The sequence below is a fragment of the Lissotriton helveticus genome, chromosome 12, assembly GCF_964261635.1.
Source record: "Lissotriton helveticus chromosome 12, aLisHel1.1, whole genome shotgun sequence".
In the NCBI taxonomy this organism is placed as follows: domain Eukaryota; kingdom Metazoa; phylum Chordata; class Amphibia; order Caudata; family Salamandridae; genus Lissotriton; species Lissotriton helveticus.
In genome coordinates this window covers 425,337,840-425,363,936 of record NC_136073.1, presented here as the reverse complement: position 1 = coordinate 425,363,936, position 26,097 = coordinate 425,337,840, and the positions used below count along the sequence as shown (strand labels likewise).

At 44.4% G+C, this 26,097-nt stretch overlaps 1 protein-coding gene and 1 long non-coding RNA gene across 2 annotated transcripts in view; one reads left to right on the top strand and one right to left on the bottom strand.

The window, feature by feature from the left end:
- Positions 1-26,097, bottom strand: part of RBL2 (RB transcriptional corepressor like 2) — an 817,437-nt gene that overhangs the window by 62,151 nt on the left and 729,189 nt on the right. The window contains exons 18-20 of the mRNA XM_078670248.1: positions 24,069-24,140; positions 22,602-22,713; positions 18,418-18,623 (exon numbers count right to left, since the gene is read on the bottom strand). Coding sequence (XP_078526374.1) covers positions 18,418-18,623; positions 22,602-22,713; positions 24,069-24,140 — 390 coding nt within the window. The remainder of the gene's footprint in view (positions 1-18,417; positions 18,624-22,601; positions 22,714-24,068; positions 24,141-26,097) is intronic.
- On the top strand, positions 1,218-3,212 carry LOC144799070 (uncharacterized). Its single transcript, XR_013603742.1, has 6 exons — positions 1,218-1,353; positions 1,553-1,625; positions 1,722-1,800; positions 1,883-1,956; positions 2,430-2,506; positions 3,077-3,212. It is a non-coding gene; the product is annotated as an uncharacterized LOC144799070 (long non-coding RNA).

Here is a 26,097-nt window from a genome sequence, read left to right as displayed (position 1 = left end):
CCAGGGCCTTGGCCGCCCTCATCAGCAATACGCTATAAGCAGCCCCCTCCTCCTTAGCCACGCTAGGAGGGGAGACAAAACCAGTGTCGGGCGAAGTGTCCAGACCACTGGCCTCCCCAAGCTCTCCTGTCCAGTCTGCAGAAGACTGACACTCACATGCCAGAGGGTCCTCAGACCCCTCCCAATCCTCCTCATCACCCACCGCCTGGTACTCAGGCTCAAAAGATGGGGCCGGGTCATAGAAATAGAAATCTCCAAATGGCGTCGATAGCGGTGCCGCTCCGGCACCGGATCCGAATCGAGGGCAGGACCAGGGACGCCGGGGGCAACACCCTTGGGGCTGACGCCGGCGAGGTCGACCGGCGGCGACCCGGATCCGGACCCGGAGGGGCCCTGCGGCGTCGGGACCGAAGTCGCCTACGGCACCGGGGCCGTAGCAACCGACGGCGCCGGGGCCGGAGTGCCCGGCATACGTGGGGACCCAGTCGGAGCCGCTTGGCCCGAAGGCGCTGCGGAACCCGACGGAGGAGCGAGCGACCTCATGGCCATGAGGAAGTCTGCAATCTCCCCCGGCACCGCGTCCTGCCCAGGGACCGGCGGGTGTGGAGCAGGCCGTGACACCTGCGGCTCCAGCGGAGCCGCATGGGCGGTGTTGCCTGAACCCCCGGCCGCGTCGCGCGATCGTCGGGGGGAGTCAGAAGAGCGATGATGCCACTTCGACCTCTTAAGCCTCTTACCTGAGGACTTCGAGCCCGAAGACCGATGACGACTCCTGGAACTGTGGGGGCTTCATATTCATTGAAACTTGCCAAATTCGTTGAAATTTGCCAAATTGATTTCCCTCATAGAAATATTCTATATTAGATATATTAGCCCCTTATCTGTTTTGTGATAATTTCTGATTTTATTCGATAATGACAAATTTCTAAAAAAAAATTCAGAAACTAATTTGGAAAAAAGATTTTTTCATTTTAAATAATATTGTTATGCGATATATTTATATTTTATTTATTTTTCATTAGTTTCCTTCAAAAGTCTATTTAGATCGTTTTCAGTCGTTTGCACTTCCCTGTGCATTGGAGAAGTGTGTGTACTTTATTAATATGGCGCTCATACTACTTTCTGGAGTCCCTTTTCTTCCCCTTGGACTAATGGTTAGTCCGTCAGCGCTCTCTCCGACATTCTGTTCTGACTCGTTCGCCTTGTCAAAGGACGGAGCCTCACACCTGAAATCATTTCAGACTTGGCGCTTAAATATTCGGCATTTCCGTCAAACGGTTGCTCGTTTTATCAGCGGTGCAGAACTCGCGTGCCTTGCTCCCAGTCGAATTGACTCCAGAAGCAATTCCCTAGGTGAGTTTCCCTGACAGCGTTATGTTTTGCAGGCAGAACTAAGCCTCGTAAGAATCTGCCAGGCATAGCTGCATTTGTTTTGTCAGCATCTGTTTTGCCCTCGTTTTGTATCTGTCTTGCCCTTGTAGTTTTTTGGCATATCTGATAGTCTGATTGTTTTTCATTTCTTTTTGTATGCATTTTCGTCGGTATCGGACAGAATAAAAGAAATTTTTCCACATCAGGAAGATTTCCCATCTATAATTCATGCATCGTGCTCACTAATTTTAAAGGTATGATTTATTAAAAGGCATAAGCCCTTACTCCCTCCATAATTAAGCCAGAACTTGTAATTGAGTATAGTTTCCTGCTTTATATATTTTTTGCAGTGCTGGAGAAGCTACCAAATACGCTATTAATCATACAAACTGGGAAGCGAGGCAGGATTCCTTGTTTAAGTTCAGACAGGTAATTTCAGAGCTCTTTCGACTAGTATGTTACAACTTTGACATTAACTTAATTTCTAATTTAATTTATATTTGATTCATAGAATCTGTGAGAGTGCCAAGAACAGACACTTTTTGCAACAGAGATATATAAAGTTGTCCATTTTTATAAATTCAGGTAATACCAGCCTCATGTGGTCGTTTTCTACTAAAACGGAAAAACGCAGTATTATATATCTATGTAATAGTACGTTTACACGCTTCCAAAAAAGTAATACCTTAGATTGCAGACTATTCCATCCTATAGCATCGCTATTAATCTCTCAGTAGCCTCTGAACTTGACAGTCAAGAACTAGTAAATGATGAGTTAAGTTAGATCGTTTGCATTAATATTACCTTGTTGTGCTTTACTCTCAAAAAGAAGGAAACATTTTAAAATCATGTAGGTTGCCACCATATATCCCCTTCTTTAAAAATGCGACTAGTCCAATAAAATATAGAGTAAAATTAGAACTCCATCTCCTTGTTTTGTTATTGCTGAAATAATCCAGCTTGGCAATATGATCGTGCTATCCATAATAGTTTATTTTTAAACAGATTCTATGTCTAGGGAATAGGGATGACGTAACTATTATGCGTTTACCTTTCAGTTTATCCTTTTCATCACTATCAAACTAGAATCCCTTCGCACGATCGTCCAATAAAAACAGAATTTGACTAAGAACGTGTAAGTATCACAAAGTTGAGAGACACTAACTCTTTAATACAAGAGCAATTAGTCAGTGTTACCATGTACTGTTTCTTGAAATAATCATATGCCCCCATGTTGAGGCTCCGTGAAGTCAGCATTGTATAAATGATTTCCCCCCCCCCCCCCCCCCCTACCCCCCACCTTCCCTTCTCTTTTTTATAAGCATAGGAGGCCAATAACATTGTTTGGGTCTCATGTCCTTCAAATAAGCAACAGTATTTCTTTATATCATAAAGTCAGTCCCTGACTCTTGGTTTTTGATCAGGAAATCCTTGCCTTTTCCACCCCTTCCCTTGTTCCTTGGTCCCCTTTTCCCTATTGGTCTGAAGTAATAATGCACAAGGAAGATGAATGCCCTATTCTGGGGCAACACAGAGTAATTTTAACTCACCTTTGTTTCTTGGTAAAGAAGATGTTGTGACAAAATCGTAGGTCTACTGTACCACATTTGGATTAGGTTATTAATCATGTAAAGAAAAGTAATAATGACTGTTGGTTAAATCTGATTACTGTTTTCCTATTACCAATTTTTTTTTTGATTTGTAGGTGAAACGTGGCTACTCCAGAAGAAGGCACTGGTCGCCGAAACGCGCGTAGAGAACCATTTGTTGTGACACCTTTTTAATATTTCAATTAATTGTTGGATTTTTTTTTTTTAAATTGTGATTTGTTTTCCTTTTTTTGTATAATGAGGATGTTTTTTGTTTTTTATGAGTAATTGGAAATTGTGTAAACTGATAATTATTACGTATGTCCTGTATGTTTTATTTTTAGACAAAGTTAATAATAAATTTTGAGTACAGACCTCCACTTTTCTTCTTTATTTTTATTGATCTGATCAGATAGAATTCCTGAATCAAGTGCCATGGTTGTTATTTAGCACGCTGTTTTTCCCTGACCTAGGACTTGTTGTACCTATTATTTCAGGGGGTCCTTGTTTTCTGCACATAACTACAGACAGTTGTAGCAGTGTGGTGTACCACGACTGTCTGGCCCACGTTGGAGCAACTAGGATGCGGGTCAGAGAATGCTGCTGTAGTTTGCGCACTACTAGTGGCATGAGAGGTAGAGGTGGAAAAGCGTATGCAAATTTGTTTGACCAGTTGATCCATATCGCATTGCCTTTGGACAGTGGGTGTGGATATCTGGCGGCGAAGCTTGGGCATTTTGCATTTTTGTGGGTGGCAAAGAGGTCTATTTGAGGTTGTCCCCACATATGAAAGAATGGTTGAAGAACTGTCGGATGAAGTTCCCACTCATGGATCTGTTGTGTCTGACGACTTAACAGATCTGCTATGGTATTTTGAACTCTTGGGCCAAGAGGAATATGTTTTGAGGTATAGCCCACCGCCATATGTTCTGTGCTAGCTGAGAGAGTTGCAGGGAGTGTGTTCCTCCCTGTTTCTGTATGTAATACATGGCTGTCATGTTGTGTGTGCGGACTAACACAGCTTTGTTTAGTATTTGCTGTTAAAAAGCTTTGAATTCTAGGACTAAAGCTAGTAACTCCAGATGATTGATGTGGAGTAACTTTTGTTGCAGTGTCCACCTGCCTTGCGTGGTGCGTTGCAGTAAGTGGGGCCCCCAACCGGAGAGCGATGCATCCGCTGTCAAGATTATCTGAGGAACTGGCTCTAGGAACGGTCGTCCCTTGGAAATGTTTTTGGTGTTCCACCACTGCAGAGAGCGATGAGTCCGACCGTCTACCAACGCTAGGCTGTTAATTGACCTTGAGCCTGGTTCCATTGACGGGATAAGCACTCTTGGAGAGGACGCATTTGAAGTCTTGCATGGGGCACTATGAAAATGCAAGAGGCCATCATCCTTATAAGCTGTATAAACACTCGTGCTGGGAGAGAGTGTTGTGGCTGAAACTTTGTGAGAAGAGTTTGCATGCTGGATATCCTTATTGGAGTGGGATAAGCTAGCGCTGTTGAGGTGTTTATAGTGGCACCGAGTTACTGTTGTACTTTGGATGGTTGCAGATGAGACTTGGTGTGGTTTATTGTGAACACCAAGTTGTGGAGCAGCTAGATTGTGGCATGGGTGTGTTCTACACACTGGTTGTATGAGCTGGCCTTTATGAGCCAGTCGTCGAGGTACGGGAAGACGTGGATGTGATGTCTTCGTAAATGTGCCGCCACTATTGCTAGGCACTTGGTGAATACTCTTGGTGCTGTAGTGACCCCGAATGGGAATGCTTTGAATTGATAGTGCTGCCTGTCTATTAAAAATCTGAGATACTTACTGTGAGCTTTGTGAATGGGAATGTGAAAGTATGCGTCCTTGAGATCTAGAGTAGCAAGGACGTCGTTTTGTAATAGGAGAGGAAGGACTTGTTGGAGTGTGACCATGTAAAAATGGTCTGACTGGATCTATATGTTTAGCGGTCTGAGGTCCAGAATAGGCCTTAGAGAGCCGTCCTTCTTCGGGATAAGAAAGTATAGCGAGTAAACCCCCTTGTTTTGTTGGTGCAGAGGAACTGGTTCTATTGCACTCTTTTCTAGCAAAGATATTACTTCTTGCTTCAGCAGTGATAGATGTTCTTGTGACATTGGGTGCTCTTTGGGTGGTATGTTTGGGGGGGGGTAGATGTTAGTTCTAGAGAGTAACCTGACTGAATAATTTGTCGAACCCACCTGTCTGATGTGATGTTGATCCAGGCAGGAAGGAATTGTTGTAGTCTTCCCCCCACAGGAGTGGAATGTTGGGGGAGAAGCGGAGGAAAGTCATTGGGTAGGGGTGGAGGCAGAGCGGGAGTTGTTGGTTTTTCCTCTGCCTTTGTTGTTCTTACCCCTGTAGCCCCCTCTCTGGTAGCCTTTAGTGAATGTGGATTGGCATGGGGTCTTGTAAGAAGTGGAAGGGCTTTCGGAGGAGTAGCCTCTTGCGTTGCCTCTATATGATGAGCGACGAAAAGAATGTCTGCGAGCTTGCAGTTGCAAGGCTCCCATAGATTTTGCTGTGTCGGTGTCTTTTTTAATTTTTTCTAAAGACACATCGACATTAGGGCCAAATAAATGTTTTTCATCAAATGGCTGATTTAGGATGGAATTTTGTACCTCAGGTTTAAAACCTGAAATACGTAGCCATGCATGTCTACGCAAAAGGGTACTGGTATTAATTGCCCTTGAGGCCGTGTCTGCAGCATCTAGGGCACAACGAATTTAAGTATTAGTAATATTTTTACTTTCTTGCATGAGTTAATTGGCCCTACTTTTATACTTGTCTGGTAGATGCTGCATTATGGACTCTAGTTCATCATAATGTGCCCTGTCGTATCTTGCCAACAACGCTTATGTATTAGCAATGCGCCATATATTAGCGGCCTGTGACGCCGTGCGCTTACCAGAGGCGTCAAGGAGTTTAGCTTCCTTATCTGGTGGGGATGCCTCACCTAATGTCTGTGAATTAGCACGTTTACGTGCATTGGATACTACTAAAGAATCTAATGGTGCTGGACCTCTAATGTAAACTGGGTCTGTAGGGGCAGCTTTGTATTTTTTCTCAATTCGAGGGTTGAGGACCCGAGCCCTGACAGGATCTTTAAATACCTCATCGTCTGGGTTAGTGGATGGTGTAGGCGAATGATGTGGTGGAGGAGGTGTAGGAGGAGGAACAGTATGGGGAGGTAGTGGAGAAGGGACCCTTAACCCCTTCCACGCTCATGACGAGCTGGGCTCGTCATGAGGTAGCCTCCTGCTACGCTGATGACGAGCCCAGCTCGTCATGGAACATTTGTTTTTGCATTTTCCAGCACACAACGGGAAAATGCACCGCATCGATGCGGTTAATGGAGAGGTTACAATGTCTCTCTTCTTTGGGGGAGGAGATGCAGGCACCTCTAGTGGCCTTTTCTTGGAGCTAAGAGCTAGTTTTCCAGTCTTAGGATCCTTTATAAGAGTCTTTTGAGTAGGATCTGGTGTAAAAAGCTCTTCTGTGTCTGGCAGATCCTTCGCCGTCTAAGTTTTCGGCTCCGAAGGTTTCTTCGGCACCAACTCTGTAGTTGGTCTAGAGTCTTTTGGCTTAGAAGTATGACCTTTTGAAATGTCTTTTAACGGAATGTGTTTTTTCGGTTCCGGGTGTTTTTTCGGCTCCGAAGCGTGAGAGTCGGGACCTGTAGGTGGTTCCGAGCTCGGAGTGCGGTTTCGGCATCGATGAGCCGATGCCAGTCTTCGGCGCCGAGTGCTTAGGTGTTGGAGCAGTGGTGGGCGTGGTTGAGGAAGATGGCTTCTTTTTCGGTGTCGGTATGGGATCGGCACCGGGAATAGGCTGACTCGAGCCCGAGCCGCCTGAAGGCTTAATAGGATTCTTTGCCGAGCCCGAAGGCAGGTCGTGGGAAGCAGTCTCTCGGTGTGCACCCGGGCCCGAAGGTGAGCGTGTGACTGAAGAATTTTATGAGGGTGTTGAGGAAGGGTTGGTGTCGACGGTCTTGCTTATGACCCGTTGAGCTGAAGTGATGTCCTCGACGTCTGAGTCTTCGGCATCAGAGGAGCTGGCACTTTCATCGGCCTGCTGATGTTCTGGCACGTCGACGCCCTCTGCAAAGATGTCGTCGGGAATCGACGCTGACGAGCGAGCCATTGTTCTTCGAGCTCGTCGGTCCCGAATCATCTTTTTGGAGCGGAAAGTGGCACAGGCGGAACAGTCTTTTGCCTCGTGCTCCGGTGAGAGGCAGAGGTTACACACCTCATGTAGATCAGTGTGGGGAAACTTCGACCCACATTGAGGACACTTCTTGAATGGCGTCCTTTCCATGAGCCAGAGAGTAAGGCCTAAGTAGGCCCGAAGGCCTTAGTCGACGACCGGAAACGAAGACTTCGAAGTGGTGAAGAATCGCGTCGATGTGGAGCGCGATAGGAACAATACCGTCGCACTGAGTGAGGATTGCGCGCCTAAGGAAATTTGGTTCCAAAACGGAGGGCAGGAAACACATCCGAGCCAGATGGCGGAAAAAAACAATCTGAGGATGGAGCCGATGTCCATGCACAGTATGGTCCAGAGGAGGAGTCACCCACCTCGTGACTTCCAAAGAACTTTTCAGGACAAAAACAAACTGCAAATATCCGGGCCCAACACTAGGTGGCGATCTATGCACAGAGTGCAATCTGCAGCTCATATCGCTCGAATCTGTTATTCTTAACTTCCAAAGATGGGCCGAATCCACCACAATTACCTATGTGAACACCAGAGGGGAGCTATAAAGGCTGAAGGGGAGCACAGCAAACAGAAAATGCTCTTGGCCAACCTTGAACCCCAGGTAATGTCTGTGGGACTGCAAGATGGGCACATGAAAGTATGTGTCCTGCAGGTCCAAGGCTATCGTCCAGTCCCCCGGATCCAGGACAGGCTGGACCTATGCCAGTGAGTATTTAGAGTTGATCGTTCCTCAGGGTGGCATTTAGAGAGTGAAGATCTCGAACAGGACAGAGTCCTCCAACCATCTTGGGCAGAAGGAAATAAATGGAGTAACATCTTGCCATTTCCGAGTCTGTAACCTCCTGGATGGCCCCATAGGACAATATAGCTCTCATCTCTGAAATAAGATGGATAGGTGCTACTCTGACAGTTGATCTCATGTAGGTGGATGTTGCGGTGAGTCGGAAAGGAACGTAAGGGTATACTCTGTTGGATGCTCTGGTAGATTGCTACCCTTGGAAAAAATGTTTGATCCTGCCATCCACAGGAAGATCATGGACCATCATGGGCAAACTAAAGTGGCTTGGGGACTGCAAAGGAAGGGCACTGAGAAGAACAGTGTCCCTGGTGAACGGCGCTATGTCTGCTTGAACCCTGTCTCTGGCTACAAAAAGACTAAGTTGAGTGTTTTGGGGCGGACAAGAGTAATGTTCTCTATTTTTCACCCCTCTGGAGTAGTCCTGGAAGGCTCCGAACTGATGAGGAAACCATCTGGAAAGGTGAAAAGGCGCAAAGATCAGCTCATTGCTCTACTTTTAAAGCGTTTGTGGACTGGATCAGTCTTTTTGCCAAAAAGGTGGCATCCATGGAAAGGCATGTCCATAAAGGATGCCTGGACAACTCTAGAATAACCTGTGGATCTCATCCAAGCAGAACTACAGAGCTCCCCACTAGTGCCAACCACTTATCTAAAGCAGCCAGTAGTAGCCAGATCAACCCAAATGACATATTTGGCTGCATACTGGCCATCTTGAATGTTTTTTGCCAGGGAGGTCCTAAACTCCTCTGGGTCTGCCAGCAAGACCTCGCTGGACTGAGGACTTGCGTTTAACAGCCTAATAGGCAGACTTCAATGATTAATCTGAAGGCTAGGCCAGCTGAAGGGATCATTACTTTCCTGAATGCTTCAAACCTTTTCGACTCCGTATCTGGTAGGGTCGTGGGGAATGGATTAGAATTCACTTATCTGGTGGAAAGCATAGAGCATCAAACTTTTTAGTAGTAGGGTACTGTGTAAGAAAATCTGGGTTGTCAGGCGCCTGTCTGGGGATGCCGGTTCACCAGTCCAGAGCAAGGCTTAGCCCAAGTGCCCATAAGGATGTCAGTTAGGGCTTCAGTGAATGAAAGTAAGGGCTCAGACGAGGCTGGCCCAGGGTGCAAAACCTCATGTGTCTTGAGTTCCACAGAAAGCAGTTGTAGATTCAAGACCTCAGATGTTCTTCTAATAACAACAGCAGAGGAAGCACTCTCTTCCATTGAGGGTCTAAAGGGCGAAATCAACCCTGTATCAGCTGATGAATCAAGTCCACTGTCCTTCTGTAAGTCCATATAGAAACTGTTACCATCATTATGTGAGGGTAAATCACCCCATATATTCATGTCCTGTTGGTGGCAAACTCTGGTCAGAATCAGAACTGTAAAACATGATAGCGCATCCGAGGACGGCACTGCAGTAGTGTATTATCTAGGCCAGACTGTACAGCAACTGGGTGTGCTGGAGTGGAGTCGGAGCAGGACATTGGTTGGGGTTGAGACAAATTTGGCTTGCAGTTAGATGTCACAGTCAGCACAAGAACACCCCTCTGGAGCCATCTAAGCTGGTTCTGGCATTAACAAAAGGTGGATGGGTTCAGGTCTTGTAGCCTGTGTGGAAGTTAGCACAAGAGTTGGTGTGGAACCTGAGGTGCGTTACAGAAGAACAGATGGCACAGAGGGCAGGTACCCATGTGGTAACCCAACTGGAAGCCAGAGGGCGCCTGAAGAGTGTCAAAAATAAGCACCATTGTCTCCTTTAGGGCCTCTACCTACTACAGTATTGTGAATGGCCTAAAGAATTTGGGGTGAGTAGCAGAATCAGCTCCTTAATCGTGGATTGAGAGCAAGAACAATTGCCACTTTGGCTTCCATGAGACTTCTTTTTGGACACAGAGTGACAAGATGGGGTAGAGACCCACTTCAACTGTTTAAGATTCTTTTTTGACTTGGAGTTCCACTGACTGGAAAACTTCGACCACAAAGAAGATCTTTCCTGGGAGTGGCCTTGAGAGCAAAATCAGGACAGTGTCCTCAACTTGGAGCGGGACTTACAAGAAGTCTGTGATGTATTTCAGTGGTCGCTTCACCATCTTGGGTTGCCTTAGATCGGAAAAGAGCACCTTTTTTTCACAACTCTGAGTTGTGGCCTAGGTCAAACACCAAAGACACAGTCTGTACCGGTCCAAACAGACATCTGTTTTTGATAGTCAGAGCATGGATTGAACCTGGTGGTCTTTAGTGGGGACACAGTTCCCTGCACATTGGAATTCAATGTAGAGAAAATCATCAACAGATGAATAAGGGCCCAGACAAGCCACATCCCTAAGGTGGGCTGGCTGATGTGTTCCACGAAGAAAGGATTCCACCATCTTGGTTGTGGTGGAATTAGGAACAAAGGGATAGGATTATGCACACACCCCACAGGAAGTGGTCAGATAGGGGGTGTAGTGAACCCACGGGTAAGTAGCCCATTAGCTACTACCCTTCACTTCCCATAACACCCCTAAATTCAGCATTGAGGTGGCCCCCTGACACCAGGAAGTCAGATTCATCTGACTAAAGAAGGAGGACAAAAAAGAGCTGAAGAAATGAGAACTGTGGGCCAGCTGTGGACTTTTGGCGATAAACCCTACCTGCTCCTCTCCTGACAAACGCAACAACCCGACTCATCCTGCTGCTGTGCATCCTCCAAGGCCAGCCAGCAAGCATCTCCCTTGAATTGGAGAAGCCACTTCCCTGGAACCTGCAGGCACCGACTGCAACGTCCCGTTCTGCTGAACACAGGGTCCACTGACGCAATAGCCACCCAGGAGGAGGTCACTGTGCTTCAGAAGGTCAGAGCCACCTCCCCCCTATGTTTTGAGACGCTAGGAGCCCCAGGAGCTGCCCCGCACCAATACTCAGGGCACCAGGCCCCTTGCAACAACCAGGCTTGTTTGTAGTCCAATCCGGAGTACAACACTGCCCAGCTGACGAGGGACGTCAGTATCACCAAGAGTGGCCCACCTGTCCTGTTTTGCCCCCCTCTGCAGGTCTAACCGAGAACCATGAGCACCTCTGATGCAGAGGTACAGCCGACCAAAACCATCCTGACTTAAACTCCACGGCTCGGGTCCACGAACAATGACTGTGCCCCCTTGCTCCCAGGACAGTCATGAACTGAAACCCCGTTGGGAGCTCCCAGACTTGCCCCCAGTGTTGGAAAGTGAGTTTATGTTGCAGTTACCCCCCACACACACTTTTTGTCCCACACTTGATGCAATTTGACTTGACGTGCCCTTGGTCCCTGCCCATCAGGTTCCCAGGGCCTGTGCTCTTTCCCAAACCTGTACCTTTGTACCCACAACTGGCACATCTCTGGCCACAGGTAAGCTCCTTGTAAAAGGAACTATGGGTACCAAGTGCACTGTGACCAAGGGAGCCCTCTAAGGGCTGCAGCACCTACTGTGCCACCCATAGATGCCCTGCATCTTCACACCCACACAATGCAATTGCAGGCTGCATGTTTTGATGCCAAGAAAAGTGAAAAATCAATATGGCACCCATCCTTGTGTGCCATGCCTGCAACCCACTTCCTGGGGACTTGGTACGTCACTCATCTAGTAGGGTGTACTGGCCTCCAGGTGAGGATACAGTTGCATGAGTACTGTACTCCTACTGGAGTATGTTCAGTTTCTCCAGGTTGGGATGTAAAAATATGCCAATAAAATGTGCAGAATTATGTAGGTTTTTGTAAGCCCGTTGGGAGCTCCCAGACTTGCCCCCAGTGTTGGAAAGTGAGTTTATGTTGCAGTTACCCCACACACAAACTTTTTGCCCCACACTTGATGCAATTTGACTTGACGTGCCCTTGGTCCCTGCCCATCAGGTTCCCAGGGCCTGTGCTCTTTCCCAAACCTGTACCTTTGTACCCACAACTGGCACATCTCTGGCCACAGGTAAGCTCCTTGTAAAAGGAACTATGGGTACCAAGTGCACTGTGACCAAGGGAGCCCTCTAAGGGCTGCAGCACCTACTGTGCCACCCATAGAGGCCCTGCATCTTCACACTCACACAATCAATATGGCACCCATCCCTGTGTGCCATGCCTGCAACCCACTTCCTGGGGGCTTGGTACGTCACTCATCTAGTAGGGTGCACTGGCCTCCAGGTGAGGATACAGTTGCATGAGTACTGTACCCCTACTGGAGTATGTTCAGTTTCTCCAGGTTGGGATGTAAAAATATGCCAATAAAATGTGCAGAATTATGTAGGTTTTTGTAAGAATATGCTTTTAGATTGTTAAATAGGCAGAGGAACAACTGTTCTAAGTTTGGTCAAATAGTGTCATTAAGAGTTTGTCTCAACGTACCATCATTCTATTTCAATAGATAATAATGTACAGTAGTGGACAACTGAATTGTGATTGTATGTTCTTTTCTTTTCTGCTCTACAGCCCTGATGATGTCCCGGATGGGGACGAAACGCGTCGGCTGTTAATTGTGTTAAAAAATCTTTTGGGAAGCTGGCTGATATTGATAAAAGAGTCTGAATAAAGAAAACGAATCACACACCATTCGAGTAGAAGATTTTCTTTGAAACTGAATGTATACATTGTAATTTGAGATTGTAGTAATAATAAGTTACTTTAAATATCATCACGCTCCTTCTGTATTTTGATGCGTGTTTAGGATTTAGTGACGATGAACCTCTAGGGAGCTATCTGTGACCTTCAGCAACAGTAATCAGTTACAAACTCTGACTAGATAGCTCTCCGGTGCGCTCAGTAGTAGACTGTAACAGAGATTCTGCGCAAACACAGAACTGTGCACAGAGACCTAGGACCTCAGTGAATTAGGGTGTACCAAAACTCACCTTAGTACCCAAAATTCCCTACCAGACTAGCAATCAGTGTCACATTAGCTCTTCGTCCTATAGCAAAGAAACCAATGATTAGACAACCTAGAACATGGGACTTAGAACCATCTCAGGAATGGTGGGAAGTTAGAACACTCTTTGGTTATACGTTCATACCAGTTCACAACAGGAGTAAAATAGAGACACAGTAAGGTTAAAATGTTTATTTTAACGATGTGATCTCAAGTGCAGTTTTTTTTTTATCAACATCAGCATACAGATAGATAATAATAATACGGACAGCATGGTTACAATTCCATAAAAAACAAAAGGAGGAATAATATTACAATGATAGTGCAAACAGGTGATAAAAGCGCCTATTTAAAGCACCCGCCCTATCTAGGAACTATGTATTATAAAACTATAGAAGGTCTCTGGAATTTTCTTAGGGGCACCCCATTTACCTGTCCGCTCAGTAAGTGTAAAGTACATCAGGATCGGTTAGTCTCTCTGCATGCCTGGAATCTTCCAAGTGTGTTCAATTTTGGGAAGTGTGCTATAATAAAGGCGCCAGAATCCTACTCGGCTTGCAGCTGCCAAATTGTTGTGTCTAGAATGTGTTACGCCGATAAACAGGCTCGCACGTTATGATAACCTTGGCGGCTCAGCACTCACTGTGCAGAATGGGGACACGATGTATGTCTAGAGATGTCGAAAAACAACCCTTTTCTCATGTATGGACCTCAGTGAAAGCTAACTCAGCAAAAACAGCTAAGCAGTATCGTGCGCAAAAAGCAGCAAAAAGGAAAATGCCGTTTAAACTTCTAATAATCCATCCTAACTTAACATGCATGCAAAAAGAGGCACATAAACCACACTACAAGACCCTTCATCGTCTTGTCTAAAGAGTAATTGAAAAATTAAGAGCATTGTTCAGGACTTATTACTCGGCTGTGATTACATGTATTGGAGTATGTTCAGTTTCTCCAGGTTGGGATGTAAAAATATGAGAATAAAATGTGCCGAATTATGTAGGTTTTTGTAAGAATATGCTTTTAGATTGTTAAATAGGCAGAGGAACAACTGTTCTAAGTTTGGTCAAATAGTGTCATTAAGAGTTTGTCTCAACGTACCATCATTCTATTTCAATAGATAATAATGTACAATAGTGGACAACTGAATTGTGATTGTATGTTCTTTTCTGCTCTACAGCCCTGATGATGTCCCGGATGGGGACGAAACGCGTCGGCTGTTAATTGTGTTAAAAAATCTTTTGGGAAGCTGGCTGATATTGACTGGAAGATTTTCTTTGGGACTGAATGTATACATTGTAATCTGAGATTGTAGTAATAATAAGTTATTTTAAATATCATTACACTCCTTCTGTATTTTGATGCATGTACCCCTACACTGTCTAGGTCCATTCTTAGACATTGTAAGTGAAGTAAAGCCATAAAGAGTATATGGTCTGGTAGTTGGTCATTAGGAACTCCACAGCACCATAATGGATTTACTGAATTATGGGAAGCTTGGTATGAAACTTGTCAGCATAATAAACCCACACTAAAGTCAGTGTGGGATTTAATGTAAAAAGCACTCAGAGGGCATCTTAGAGATGTCCCCTGAAAAACGACCAGCCCTAGTGTGGTTCCCGAATGGCTGCCTGCCTGCCATTTACCACCACTGGACAGGTTTCTGGACCCCTGGTCTCCACTCTCCAGAAACAAAGAGCATTCTGGGCAGAGGTGTCATGCCTCTTTCCCCAGAATGGTCTGGGTCCACAAAGGGAAAGCTTCAAAGGCCTGCCCCTCCCTTTTGCTGCCCCCAGCAACTGGCTCCAACTGTTCCGACCCCCACTTTGGGTGGGAGAATCGTCTGGAAAACTAAGTCAGGAGCAGAAGTGTGCCAACCCCACACCTCAGGTGAGGGAAGCGAGGTGTCGCAAACATTTCTGTCCCCTCCATCTTGAAGATGAGGGGACCCAGCCAATTAGAGAGAGACTCATGCCCCTCTCCCACTGAAGGTTGGCATGATAGGGGGTGTACTCACCCCAAGGAAGGAACTTATTGGTCCTGACCTGCACACCCCTGCAACGCCCCTAAAGTTAGTATTTGGGGGGGATCCTGCACCTTGCATCCCGAGATTCCTGTAACCTACGAAGAAGGAAAAAAGAAGTCGCAGAGCATAGGAGACTGTAGAGAAGAACTGACTTGGCCCCAGCCCTACCGGCCCGTCTGCAGTTTCTAGAGAACCTGCGCCAAAAGCCGATTTGTCCTGCAGCCAGCGACCTCCAGAACCCCTGGGAGGACTGACTGCCTTCAACAAAGACCGGATCTCCTGTGAACAGCAGCTCTGTCCAAAAGAAACTCAAAGACAAACTGAGCCTGCTGAGGAAAAAAGAAACACGACGCCTGGAACCACCACGCCACCCGTCGACTACGGCCTGAGTCCAAGTGGCCCACTGGTCTCAGCGAGGTCCCCCAGCACTCCAGAGTCATAGTCCACTGTGGGTTGACCCCTTCAGGACTCCCCGACATCACCTGCAGCCTCCGCAAGGAGACCCCCCCCAACCAACAGTGGCCCTGTAAGGTGAAGTCCGACCTGAAAAGACACCTCTGCTTGAGGTGCACCTACATCCCTGAGGCCTCCAACTTGCCTGCCCAGCTGTTGGTCCCTTCCGGAAGACTCCCTGGACCAAGCCTGCAGACAAAATTCAAAACTGGCAACCTCCACAGGATTGCATTAGTCTCCCAACCCCTCCTAAGTACCCTGCATCCGACCGCCCCTGTGCCGCTGGTGGTGTGGACTTGGTGCCAACCTTTGCCCTGACCTTAACCCTAGGAGCTTGGCTCCCAAGACCGGGTGGCCTGCACAAGAGCAGCCCTCAGCCAATGTGCTCATTAGCCCCATAGACTAATATTGGGCATTTGCACCCAGTCGCCCTCGTGCCGCTATTGATGCTATTTGAGTGCCTAAGTGGACCTTCGTCCTAAATCTCAAAACCATACTTGTAGGTCATTTACTGATCTGTAAACCGTTGATGCTCTTTTTCCCATAGGAACCAATGTTACAAGTTTTTGTTCCAAAAATGTTGTAGAACTGTGTTTTTGTATGAATCAAAAGTAACTGTGCTTTAAACCGGAAGGTGTCTAATTAGCTTTGTATTGTAGGATCCACGGTGTGATATCTAGGCATATCATGCAGAGTAGTCGAAGTAATCCAAAAGTAATCTAAACGTATTCCAAAGTAATATCTATTTATTTTGAATTGTTTTAAAAGCAAATACAAACCTGTAATAATTGCAATTTCAATCACACCAGAATTTTCTTGTAAAGTTTTAATTTGGAAGTATATTTCACTTACCTGCTTGGTTCTTGAAATAAAACATAAGGATACCTTTTTTATACTTACCTAATTAGTCTGGATTCAGTCTCTGAGTGTGTGCCTTCAGCCTTGATTGAGTGAATGCAATAAATGATAAACAACCTCCTGGCAAGCCTAACTGTTCACCCACACAACCACAAAGAGAGCTGTTAATACTTGTCTAATTTAGCCTCTGCTATACCTCTGAGGACTCCTGGGACTCTGTGCATGCTATACCTTACTTTGGTATAGTATATACAGAGCCAGCTTCCTACACCCACTCCCCAGGCCCCAGTCTGCAGCCTGTTTCTAGGTGCCAACCCCCCTGCCCCACACACCTCTGCCAACGTTGTAGCAAGCAAGGCTATCAATCCATCCAGCACCTGTGCACCCAGACACTCCAGGGCAGGGAAACCCAAACTGCTGGTGGATCTTGTGACCTTTACTCCCCAGCACCTTAAGTCTTAAAGGGGGCTCCCGAAAATCGATTACAACTACTTGTATGCAATAAGAGTTTCTTTCTCCCTAGGAAAGCATTATCGTGTAAAGAAGCATTTGTGTGACACTTTTGCTAACTATAAAAATTGATAACTCGAAAAGTACTTACCCAATTACTAATATCTAGATGTTAAAAATATATAAAAATACATGTTATTTTTCTAAATTGGTCTCGAGTTTCCACTTGAGTGTGTGCCTCACTTATTGACTCTGTGTACGACAAATGCTTAACAATACCCTCTAACAAGCCTAAACTGCTCACCCGCAGTACCACAAAAGAGAGCATATGGGATTATTAATTTAAGCCCTGTAAATCAATAAGGGTCGTCTGGATTCTCTGCACAGCGAACCTCATTTTTGGTTCACTACATAAAAAGGCAGCTTCCTACACACAGGCACTGGTGCACATCATATTACTAGCCAAAATTAGCAGAGCAAATGAAACGGATGACATTTACCTGGATTAATATTTAAGGATATTCAAAGCGAATGCACACTCTGAGCTACGTGGATGAGAGCGCAGTGGTCTCATGATAAACAAAGACAAACCCCTCCTTTTACATAGGTCCCCCTAGTGACTCAGGATCTGCATGTATGAAAGGTACACATGCACTTCTTCAATGAGGAAACAACCCATCGCATAGATGCCAGTGAATATTGGCAACCCTGTTGGCAAAATGTCCACAATCTGAAAATGCCTGAGATGCTGAAGTTGCAAACACATATTACAGCCAAATTTGCTAATGAGATGAATATGTAAATACCGTGTACAGAAGGCACTGCTGCAAATGTGAATTACAGGCAAAAGAGGAGATGACACACAAAAGGCGTGCATGGAATTAAGAATTACACCACCAAGAGGATGTTGTAAATTAATTTGGGGAAACAACTTTTACAACAATGCAAAAGTGAGGAGTCTTGGAAATACAGAAATTAGTCAACTTGCAACATTTGTAAAGTGTTGTGTGGAAAAGGGTACCCAAAGGCAAATAGTGACTACAAATTCTACTGCCTCAATTTCTCAGTAGAAAAAGAAAAAAAAAGTAAGTGAAAAGAGGTAAACTTATATGTCTGAATTGCGGGCTCTTTAGTGGCACAAGTATGGTCTGCACTAGCAGTGATTTACCTGTGCGTAAGCCTAAGTTATTATAGCCTCACCAAAGATCATTGGTGATGTTCACCTTGCGTAATAAACTATCTTGCATGGAACCCTGGTGGACAAATTGTAATTAGTTTTCATTACAAGTACATGCAAGGGTATACTCCACTTACTACTTTGGTATCTTGCAAACTCAAAAAAACCTCTGAACATCATTGGCTTAAATAAATCAAAACTCAGCCTGCTTGTCAAATTGGTGATCAAACATTCAAAGTAGACTAGTGAGGAGTTCACTTTGTTACAGGAAATGGCATGCATTAATTTTCAAGGTTCTTGAAGTCAGAAAGTGGGTTCAAAAAGTGCGCAGCACAATAGGCAGCTAACTTGTTTCAATTAATTTCAAACGCATTTAAACCATTGAACATTGCACTTCTTTTAAATCTGGGATGAATGGTTTTGGATGAAAGGATGGAACTCAGTTGCATTAGGTAAACAGGTTAATTATGGTTGAATCAATGGCTACAACCTTTTGTTAAAGGCAAATTTTCCAGTTCGCCTTCTTTAGACAACTGCAAATCCAAAGATTCCGTTTACATGCTTCTACAATTTATGTAAAACAACGAAGATATTGCAAGCTTACTGTGTTCGTCTGGGAGTATCGTGATGCAAATGCACGAATGCCTTCAGTGTAGATTTTGTTGTAAAACTGAATAAGGTCGCCCCTCTCTTCTTCTTCTACGTCATTGTTGGAGCTGTTAATATGGGTTGGAGTTGGAGGTGCACTGTTGGGCTGCGGAACGGGCAGGGTACTGCTGGATCTCATGACTGGACTGGTATCTATGCTGGCTGCAAAGATAATAAGCAACATTATAAAATATCTGTAGTAATTCGCATGGACACAGGTAGGTTAAAGGTACGTTTATTTGTAGAAGTACAAAGCTTCCATACTCTGCTCAGTACATGTTTGCCTGCCTTCTTCAAGATACCTCACACCAACAATCTAAATTCACTTCAAATCAACATACCAAACAGTTGCTAGGCTTAGAGCATCCTAAGGAAGAATGGGGAGCGGGAATAGGATGGGGCATGTACTTTTTTAAGTACAATTTAAAACACATCTCCTTACCCAAGACAAATGAGAGAGGGAAATCTAGATATATAATTAGTACATTTTATAGTCTTTTGCCGAGAAGAAGGACAGTGTGCCATGGCAGTGCAGTCCTAGGTGCAGGCCTGGCACAGGAGTCCCTGGCGGGTGGCGGTGGGTAGGAGCCGGTTGAGGGTTTCCGGATCCTGAAAACCTAGATCTTGGGCTGGCGAAGGCTGGCAAAGTGGTGGGGCCTGCTGGCCCATGCAGAAGTAGATCAGCATGTGGGCGGGTGAAGTGTGGCCGGGGAGTCCGGTGTCATGCTGTGAAAGTAGCCCCTGAAATCACTGCGGCTGAATCCTTCTCATCCAACGTCACTGGGGGAGTTGCCATGGAGGCGCAAGAATGCTGTGGGTAGAGCCTGTCCGATGTCCTGGGTGCCTGGGAAGAGGCTGTTAGCGTGAGGCTAAGGGTAGAAGGGGCTTGAAGCTCAGGGTGGAAGCGCTAGTGAGCGCATAAAGACCCTTAAATTCAAAGTACATCAGATTCTCAGAGCAGCACACCTTTCTTTGAGAGCCCGTAACTTTTTAACCAAAAGGTAAAATTTAGATCGTAACGGGCAGTATCATTTGAAACAAGAAAGTCACCAGCTGCCATTTTAAATTGTGAGGAGATGAAAAATAAGTAAAAGAGCACAGCAGGCTATTTAGAGGCTGTGTATCTGCCCCCTACCACACTCGGCAGCGCTAGACACCTGCACAACTGGTTCACGAGTGTGTCCGCTTAAAGAATCACCTGCTGGGCACTGTGGTCCACAGCACAAATGTTACCCGTAGATAACATTACTTGCAAGATAGTTGCTGAACTACCACACTCAGCAGCGCTAGATGCCTGCGCAACTGGGCTGACTGCTTACTAGCCTACGGCAGTATGTTCTCAGACCCCAAAGCTCAGTTAAGCATTTGTCCACTGTAAACCGCGCGATTCTCACTACACTTCCCTACAATTTCCAGCCTTCAATACTAAGGTTCAGGAAGTATACTATGCCTCTCGTGTGCGGTCCACTTTCATTTTAAATACACCAACAGCAGGCAACCTATTCATCAGCTTAATGCTACAAAGGTGCAATGGCGTGGCCCACTGTAATCGTGTAATTGTTCAATTCCACATGGGGGCAGCAGAGTACAATATTAGAATTACAAAGAATGAAAAGACTGAAAACGTTCAAAGCCAAGAGCCTTAAAAACGCACTTTCATACTCAGAGGTTGATGTTTGAATGATCATCAGGTCTGAGGCTATCCTGCTTTTGTAGGTTTTTCAATGACCCGGACCGTGTTGTACTGCGTCTATTTTGCAAGCTATAGTGGTTAAACAACGAGGCATTTGTGAATCAGTGGGTTACTGAGTTCCATTCCAAACGGATCCGTCAAAGGTTTCCTGGGATAGGAAAAACAAGTTGATTCTTGAGTGCCCGACAGGCAGGAAAACAGGTTGTACAGGAATGTATGACGTTTTCAAGTCAGCCCTCTAAATCTTGTGTTCCTCGCGTCGCCTGAAAGTGTGGTGTGCGCGCACTGCAAGGCATGCAAGGTATGCAGCTGGCACCCGGCCGCGCTGCTGCTCGCTCCCGAGCTCCCTAGGCCAGGGGAGAGAGAAGGCAGGACATGCACCCGCCTTTAGCCAATTGCGTGCTGTTTTTTTTAGAAGGACGCACGCAAATGACAATAGCGTGTGAGCAATAAAAAAAAAGCACACGCACAAGCGCGTGCTCAGAGTTGAAAGTCCTTACTAGAAGCCTCGCAGAGCAGAGCAGCGCATGCGCGCTGGCTCAGGCACGACCTAAACAGATAAGCGATACAAGCTCACAACCACCCTTGGGGGCCCCAACTGTCCACTGGACAACAGGGATCCTATATGGTCATACAAGACCAGTGATTGAAAATGGAGTTTTAAATAGACCGCACACCTACTTCCATTTGCTTCCTATAGTAGAATAAGTAAATGTGATCAGTGAGTGTAAACCAACAAAGAGCACCCCATTGCTTCTGGAGGTTCAAATTCTATACAAGTAGAAATAAATGTGAGCATTGGATGCAAACCAAGGAAGAGCGCTCCACTGCTTATGGTTGTTCCAATACTGAGGCCAAAAGAGATTCAGTATAAATGTGAGAATGGGTATTGATTGCACACCCCTTGCAACAAGTATAAAGGTCAAAATTACACAGTGGAACAAAATGTTACAAAATTAGTAGTATTTTGGTCTACTTTGTCCTTTTTGGTCACGTGACAAAAATGAAACTGAGTGAGGAGGCAGGCTTTCTGGCACAAGGATTATCTGGCCTCTACCAAAAAAAAATTGCAGTTCAGCTCCATTTGGGTAGAGGATAATGGGTGTTACACTTTACCCACATTCACATCTCTATTGCTCCCCTCCTTCCTGGGTAACAGGTGGGAGGTACGCCACCCAACTGTGGCCCAACTGAAAGAAAAAACTACCATGAAGGCTTGATGAAGTAAGGCCTATGCCAGAAGCGGTCTTCACAGGGGAGGGAACAGCTGTTTAGGTTATGGGAAGGCAACAGTTGAACCGATAAGGGAGGTGGGATGCTCCCCACATTACTATACTTAATTGTGTCCAGTGGTTCTTTCCACTCTCCCAGAAGGGTGTAATAGGAAGAACACCCCACTGATTCCCTTGAGGGATTATGGAGGCAGGAGACCCCTAAGGTCTTAGTAAAGTGGTACTCTCATTTCCGAACTTTTCACAGTCTAGTGGTGATTTTTCCATTCCTAGGAGGCCAGAGAGGGAAGAACGCGCTACCTATCAGTACATTAGGATAAGTGACAGGCTGTTTAGACTTTGGGAGTGAACAACACTAATGCCAGGGAAGGGGATGCCTTCACCCATTTAATTTCTCCCTAGTATCTATTTGGTGGAGTTACGCCCGGATCATGGCAATGCTGCGATCCCTGAGAAGGTGTTCATTAAGAACCTGTATGGTTGGATGGAGAGAGTTGGCCCTTTCCAACAATTACTTTCTAGTTTGAAATCGGGACTCTGTGGCAGGTTTATGCCTTAAAAGCGGATATTGTACAACTGTATGTTTACAGTCCTACAGCGGTTACCCAGATTTCTTGGTATCTGGCATCAGTGTGCCACCTGGTGCACTGATTTTCCAAATCTGGCAGACAAATCCCTGGTGCACTAGTAGCTGTATTTTAGCTTCTCCCAGAGAAGAACCACAAAGCAGGGAAGTCCCTCTGCATACACCAGCTATTTTCACAACCCCTTATGTGGGTATATGACCCTTACATTCTCCACACTAAAAACATTGTGTAAAGGACATGGAAGTCCCATCTTCCGTTCTGAAGAGGTTAAGGTGCATTGCGCTCAGACCTAACAGTTGAGGCATTACAGAAATATAGTCGAATAGCAGTAGTATGGTCTTAGGCGAAGAATTAATTTAAAATATACATCTTTACATAGGCTACAAGGTTCAAACCTTTTGCTTCTGCGGTGCATGTGCATTTCTTTTGGAAGGGATTTTCTTTTTTTAACTTTTTTAACTCATGTTGAAGTAGCCAAAACTCAGAAATGTCATCAAATCAAATACACTGTGATTAGCCCTGCCACACAATTCTAAATACAATTTGTAGAGGAGTGAAAGGAGCAATTTGTCTTATCTCTTAATATGATACACTTTGATGAAGAACATTCAGAAAGCAAACCACTTACTGGTGTCTCTGCTCACACCAGTTGGGGAATTTTGTTGTGTACTGCTGTCACTGCTGCCACTGCTGCCTGAATTTCTTCTTCTTCTAGCTCGAATCAGAACCCGTCTATAAACCTTAAGAAAACAAGGAAGAGCAGGCAGGTTAATTAAAAAAAAAAAATTACCAGACCATCATTTGTGACCATCATTTTGCAGACTAATTATTATTGTAAATGATGGTTGGCCAGACGTGGCTCATAGACAAAAGACAAAGCACAGATCTATTCTGCAGCCATAATGAGACCAATACAAAACATGATGTGATAGATGGAGTCCTCATAAAAAGAAAAATAGCACATTTTTATTTTTTTGCTCCCATGTCTTGGAATTTATCAAACATTGCATTAATGATAAAAACGGGTGCTAACTGGGGGTTACTGCTGATTTTTAATACTCAAGCAGATTACCACTCATTCAAACATTACAGAAATACCCTGAAAATGTTCTGTAAGCAAACTACTGAGGGAGCCGAGGGTTAAAAATTTGGTAAAATATGCAATACAAAAAGTGTGGTTTTAGCACCCATTAAACAGCATATTTTACTGTATTTTACTATCACTGGGATTCAAAATCCAAGGACAGTGGCACAGAAGAAATGTGATAATATTGTTAACACATCGTCCCATTATGCAGGTTTTAGCAACCTATTCTAAATCAGCACCAATGACTGGATCAACTTTGCTTGTGGCCTAAATGTTGCCAGGTTCAGTGAATGATGCAGGACAGTGCATATATATATATATATATATAAACAATGTCTTCCAAAAAAGATCTCTTTCATCACAGAACTTGTGAGTAGGAAAATTCATCTTTAGTCTCACGTGCCAGAACACTGCAGTGTCATAATATAGCCTTATACCTCACTGCCGAGGGCTATACTGGTTGTTAAAGGCTTTGAACCTGAGTTATAGGCCCGAGCTGCAAGGGCCTATAATGAGGGTGAGGGCCTTTAACAACCAGTATAGCCCGAGGCAGAAGGGCTATAAGACCAGTAGAACATTTCACCTACTAAGGGTAGAATGTTGTGAATTAAAAAAGGAGAAACAAGAAGTCAAACATTAGAATGTTGGAGCTTCGGGCTTACATCAGCCCTTATAAGATTGGAGCTACCCCATTGTCTTCAATGGAGCTCTCAACATTCCAATGTATAGCAGATTATAAGAACAATGACTTGTTTATAATAATATGATTATTATAAGACACAATAATGACCCTACAGTTTATCAAAGGGATGCCAGAGCTTTTAAGGATGCTTCAACTTTAAAATGTTTTTAGATCAAAACTTATGGCGCTACTAAGATCAAAATATCCTAGATGTTTGCATTGTTTCTCTGCTGCCTTATCAAGTAAAGTTGAGAGCATTTCAACATTTCTATTGATCAGTAGACAACACAATTTATATGTAGCAATACATGGTAAGGTTGACGTACGTGACTGCAGGCTTGCGGTTGTGTTCTATAGCAGCACATGATGTTGTGAAAAGATGTTTCATCCTTTGTCACCTATGAATTAAAATTTAAAATTACAGGTGAGAAAAATCTGTTCAGCCAATTGCATTAGCCTACCAGACAGCTAGGTAATAATCAGAATGTATCACAAGATATATCTGTCTTAGAACCTGCAGTACATTTGCACTGCATGCACCCAAACGGATGGATCACTGTATTTCATCTCTACTCACTTGGTACAGTACTCATCCAATGGGTCCTCATTGGTAGACGTTTGCTTCACCATCAACAGAGCTCTACAATTTAACCTTGATCTATTGACCATCCCTTACATAGCATCATATCTAAGCATATTAAAAAGAACAAAGTTGCACACTTGACAAACACTGCACCCCTCTGCATTTCCACCAAGCACAGAAAAGATTTTTCCCCTGTTGGGTTTTCCTGTCCGCCAAGCCTGACAGTGGTCAATGTATGGGGTTGCACATAGAATGTTTTGGATCTGTAAAATAATAGGTGTTTGATTTGAGAAATAGTTTTCCCATTCTCCTAAGAAGCTCTGGCCGATGCAACACCCCATGGCCACCACCTGGGCATCCCTGTAAATGTCTGAACAGCACATAGATTGCATTGGCAGGTTGTCTGCTACCATGCCAGATAGTGGAACTAACAGAGGGAAAATTAGTAATGAAGTCAATGTCTTAGGAGAAGGAAAATGATGGAGAAGGTGTTAGGGCTTCCTTATCCACACATAACTGAAGTCGAGCATGGCTCCCAAACAGGCCTTACACTAGGAGGCGGCACAATGTACCAAAGAGATGCCGATTTCTGTCTTTCTCATTCATTTCTGCCTCTCTCATTCTTAGTCAAAACATGAGCTTCCACTTACCTCTCTAGTCCTCTTATGTCCTCAAGACACACAAGAGATAACGGCTTCATGGAGGCAGATCATAACTAAGGCTCCCGGTTTTATGGTATTTGGATTTTTATTTACATTTCAGTCTATTTATCCATATTTATTTTTTGTTAATGTTATCTGTATTTATCCATATTTACTTTTTTTGTGTGAAAAATTAAGCTGAAATTAGTGTATTTCTACATTTATTTAACCTATAAATATGCACTAAATCAAGTTGTGAACATCCACAGAAGATAAATCAATGCACTTATATGAAAATATGCACATTTCACTATCAACCTTGTGCATATTTACTGATGTTAAAGCCTCTTTTCTAAAACCACTTTCTTTTTTAATCCCCTTACATATCAATACACATTGCTATTGACCTGGCAGACATTAGTTAGAATTACTAAAAAAACAACCCAATTTCTGTTTTATCCACATTTAAAAATAAATACAAACAAGAAAAAAATATTTGCTGTCTGTATTTATCTGTAAAAATCAGTAACAACAGAAAACAACGAGCCTTAGTCATAACGATGGCACATTGATGAACCCTGTAGCACATTACTTACGCTCCTTAAACATCAAGCAGACAATTGTCAGATTCAACATGTTCACGAAACAGTAAACTGACCCCTGGAAATTGACCAGTTCCATGGCAAGTATTATAACCAAATATTGTTTACAAAAATATTATTCTATTTAAGTTATTAACAGAAAATAAACAACCAGTGGCATGACATTTTTGTAAATTATGCTAAGGGCTCAAAGAATTCTGCCACATGATGTTCTGCTAAAAATATTCTGATCCTTGGCATACTGACCTGGATTCTGTAACACTGAGCAGTGTCATGCTAAACTGAACATCTCCCTGCATACAGAGCAGAATCCTCAAACATTTACCAGGCTCATGGCACAATGAATAGGCCCATGGCACATATGGCAGTCCAATGAAAATTAGTAATCTGACGCCATAAGACTGCATACAAATATAAAACTACTTTCAACTTTGAAGCAGTAATTTATTCCGTAATAAGTGCACACTAATTCTAGGGCATGTTCCTTGATGCTCTGCACCCTGATAGATCCCAGTTACTGGGCACAAAA